Here is a 3,108-nt window from a genome sequence, read left to right as displayed (position 1 = left end):
ATGTGTTCCCCTCATTTTCCAGCTTCCCCAGAAAAGGATCTGGCTTTAACCAAATGGTCTTTCCCAAAGTCCTGAAGCTTGAAGGATTTTCAGTCTTATTAAAAGCCCATTTCTCTCTCTCCCCCTTGCTGGAGTTTTATAATGAAATTTATCCCCAGGCACTGCCCCTCACCCCCTCCCTCACACCATCCCACTCTCCAAGGGATTGCTTAGTGGCCCATTGCAATTCCAGAGTTGCTGGGTTGGAGACACCCCAATAGGCGACCTTCCCACCCCAACCCCACCTCCCTCTCCCAGGTGTCCCATGTGTGTTCCTCCAGCACCACTGGTTAGAGACTGCTCCATCATCCCAGTCCTTCAGGGAAGACCATGTTTCAAATCTTGGTTTCACTGCTAAGCAGGAACATGACTTGGTTAGGTCCATTAATCTCTCCGAAATGAGGTTTCTTGATTTGTACAGTCAGAATATGACTGCTTCCTCTAGAAGATTAATGTGAGGATTCATTAGAAAAATAAAACCCCTAGCCTTGTGTGAATGGGTTGGGGGGTAGAGAGCTAAAAGTACAGACTCTAAGAAGGAATTTTTTAAAAGGCATAAAAACTAAAAGGCAGGAGGTAGGGGAGCAGCTGGAGGCAGGAGGGTAAAAGTATAGGCTCTGGACTCATTCAATCTGAGTCCAAACCCTAGTCTCTCCTCATAGGAAGACTTTATGATCTAGGGAAAGTTAGTTACCTGCTTTGTTCCTGTATTTCCTCCACGGTGCAGATGTAATAAGTGCGTGCCTCACAAGGCTGTTGTGAGGATTAAATAAAAAGAGAAAATACACATAAAGTTTAGTACAATGTACATTTAGTACAATGCCTCACTCTTTTAGTGCCCACAAAAACAGCTATTATTTTTCATAAAATGTAGAAATGCGAGAGGAAATTACTCTAAATATTAACATTTATTATTTCTATGTGATGTGATTAGGACCCTTTTTTAGTTTTTATACTTTTCTCTATTTGTCAAAGTTCTAAAATAAACTTGTGAGTTCCATTTTGAAAATAAAACTATACACTTCATACATTTATGAGTCATGATGAATAGTGATGTCCCCGTCCTATTAGATGAAATAGTGGTATCTGTACCTTTTGTAATTCCCATTCCCAACCCATATTTTGTTAAAAAGATAAAGTACACTTTTCCATGAATGATTGTATCACAAGAATCTTTAATGTTTACTTTAAAGTTTACTCATGGTGGGGTTGTATCTGTGTTTAGTAAAGTGTGCCCACGTTGCGCCCATTTCAGTCCACATCACCACACTCCACAGGGATGTTTCCTGTGCCCAGGGAGATCACAAAGACAGGGGTCTTGACTTTTCTCTTGGTTAGGCCAGCTTTTCTGGGGAGTTCTTCCAAACTCTCCAGGACCAGTCTACCCAATACACATCCTCCGTTCCATGTAAAAGAATAAGATGGAAAATGTCTCAATGTATTTCATAAGTTTAGCACGTCTCTGGTACAAAAAATTCAAGAAAGGTAGCACAAAAGCAAAAGCACCAACTGAGCTTACTTATAAACAAACATGCATGAATTCTACACTCTACCTAATATTACTGAAATTAATACATCATTGCATTAAAAGGTATAAAAGCACTGTACTGAAAACTTAAAAGTTACACGTGAAATACTGCACTGTAAATCCTGAATACTCTAATGTCCCACCCCCACCCCTCCACCACCCTGGTGAGGGGCAGAAACCATCCATCTGCCTCCAGACCTTGCTAGTCCTCGGAGACACTGTTGCGGGGGCAGTGGGCAGTGGGGTTGGCCTCCCGCAGGGCTCTGGCCTCTTCCAGTGCTTCCCTGTAGCGGGAAGGCCAGGCCTGGGGGTCTTTCTTAAAGACCCTGGCCAGGAACTCCATGATCTGCATCTTGGTTATTTCACGGCTGGCACGGGAGCCCCAGAAGAACTCATACTCAGGGGGCTCGACGTGGGGGACGCGCTGGTACTTCAGGTAGTTCTGTTGGACGAACTCCTCGGTGATGAGCTTTCTCACGTCTCCAAAGGTGGAGTGCTTCTTCCAAGGCCTCAGCCCTAGGATGCGCAGCACGTTCCAGACAGCACTCTCTCGGGCGCCGCGACCCTTCACGTAGATGAGGCTCAGGATCATCATCAGGAGGCCTGTCATCGGCATGCGGTTGCTCAGAGCGACCCTGTCCAGCTCCTCAGGCTCCAGAGCTTTGACCAGCGAGAACTCCATGGTGTGCAGGCTGGTCAGCCTCAGGTGCAGCCCGAACACCCGGGCGAGGATGAGGCTGGTGCGCCGGAGGATGCTTCTGCACCACTTCTTGTAACTGCCGATGACATCCTTCACCATGTCTGGGAACCAGATGATCATCCTCTTCTGGTCCTTGACCAGCACGTACCACATGAGCTCGTGCGCCTTCTGCACCAGCTGGGCTGGGGCCGGCGGCGCCGGGCAGGGCTGCGCTGCGCTCGGGGCCTGGTGGGCGCGGCCTTCCTCCGCGGCCTGCTGCAGGGCCTTCGGGTCTCCCTCTTCGCTTGGGGCCTGGGGCGCCGGCGAGGCCAGAGGGGCGTCGGGCGGGCCTACGGGAGGGCTCTCCGGCCCTGGGAAGATCGCGGCCTGAGACGCGGGCAGAGAGGGTCCTCCGGAAACCCCGGCGCTGCTGTGCACTTCGGAGTTGGAGGCCTCGGCTGCAAAGTTGGGGTCGCACACATCCTTACTTTGTTCGGACATGTCTGCTCCGTCTGGTAAGGGCACTGCCGCCGAGTCCAGGAGCTCTTCGAGTCTGCGCTCCCTCCTTGGACTCCTAGAGAGGAAGTGCGCGTTGCTGCGCGCGGCGCCTTCCGCAGCGGCCGGGCAGGGCGGGGCGGCGGCGAGACGGGCCAGTGCGCCTGCGCGTCCGCGGGCCTGGCAGGCGGACGGGCGGGCGGGGTGCCTGGCGGGAGGGAGTGGGGGGTGGGGGGCAGTGAGGCCCCGAGGAGGGTAGAGCCTCCGCTAGAATATGGCATCAAGGATCACCACCCCACCCCAGGCGTCCTGTTGGGGCTAAGGTCTTGGGGAGGCGGGTGGGGGGGCGGAGATGGATGAGCACTGG

The 3,108-nt window shown here is 51.7% G+C and overlaps 1 protein-coding gene across 1 annotated transcript; it reads right to left on the bottom strand.

Annotated features, from left to right (window-relative positions):
• Positions 1-1,194: 1,194 nt before the first annotated feature.
• NDN (necdin, MAGE family member) lies at positions 1,195-2,860 on the bottom strand. Its single transcript, XM_060095110.1, has one exon. It carries the CDS (start codon positions 2,745-2,747, stop codon positions 1,770-1,772), a length of 978 nt encoding a protein of 325 aa, XP_059951093.1. The 5' UTR covers positions 2,748-2,860; the 3' UTR covers positions 1,195-1,769.
• Positions 2,861-3,108: the final 248 nt, after the last annotated feature.

Source organism: Mesoplodon densirostris, chromosome 4 (assembly GCF_025265405.1).
Source record: "Mesoplodon densirostris isolate mMesDen1 chromosome 4, mMesDen1 primary haplotype, whole genome shotgun sequence".
NCBI lineage: Eukaryota > Metazoa > Chordata > Mammalia > Artiodactyla > Ziphiidae > Mesoplodon > Mesoplodon densirostris.
This window is presented reverse-complemented; position numbering and strand designations above follow the sequence as displayed.

Coding starts and splice junctions, on each gene's coding strand:
- NDN (XM_060095110.1), bottom strand. CDS start 2,747: ATGTCCGAACAAAGTAAGGATGTGTGCGACCCCAACTTTGCAGCCGAG.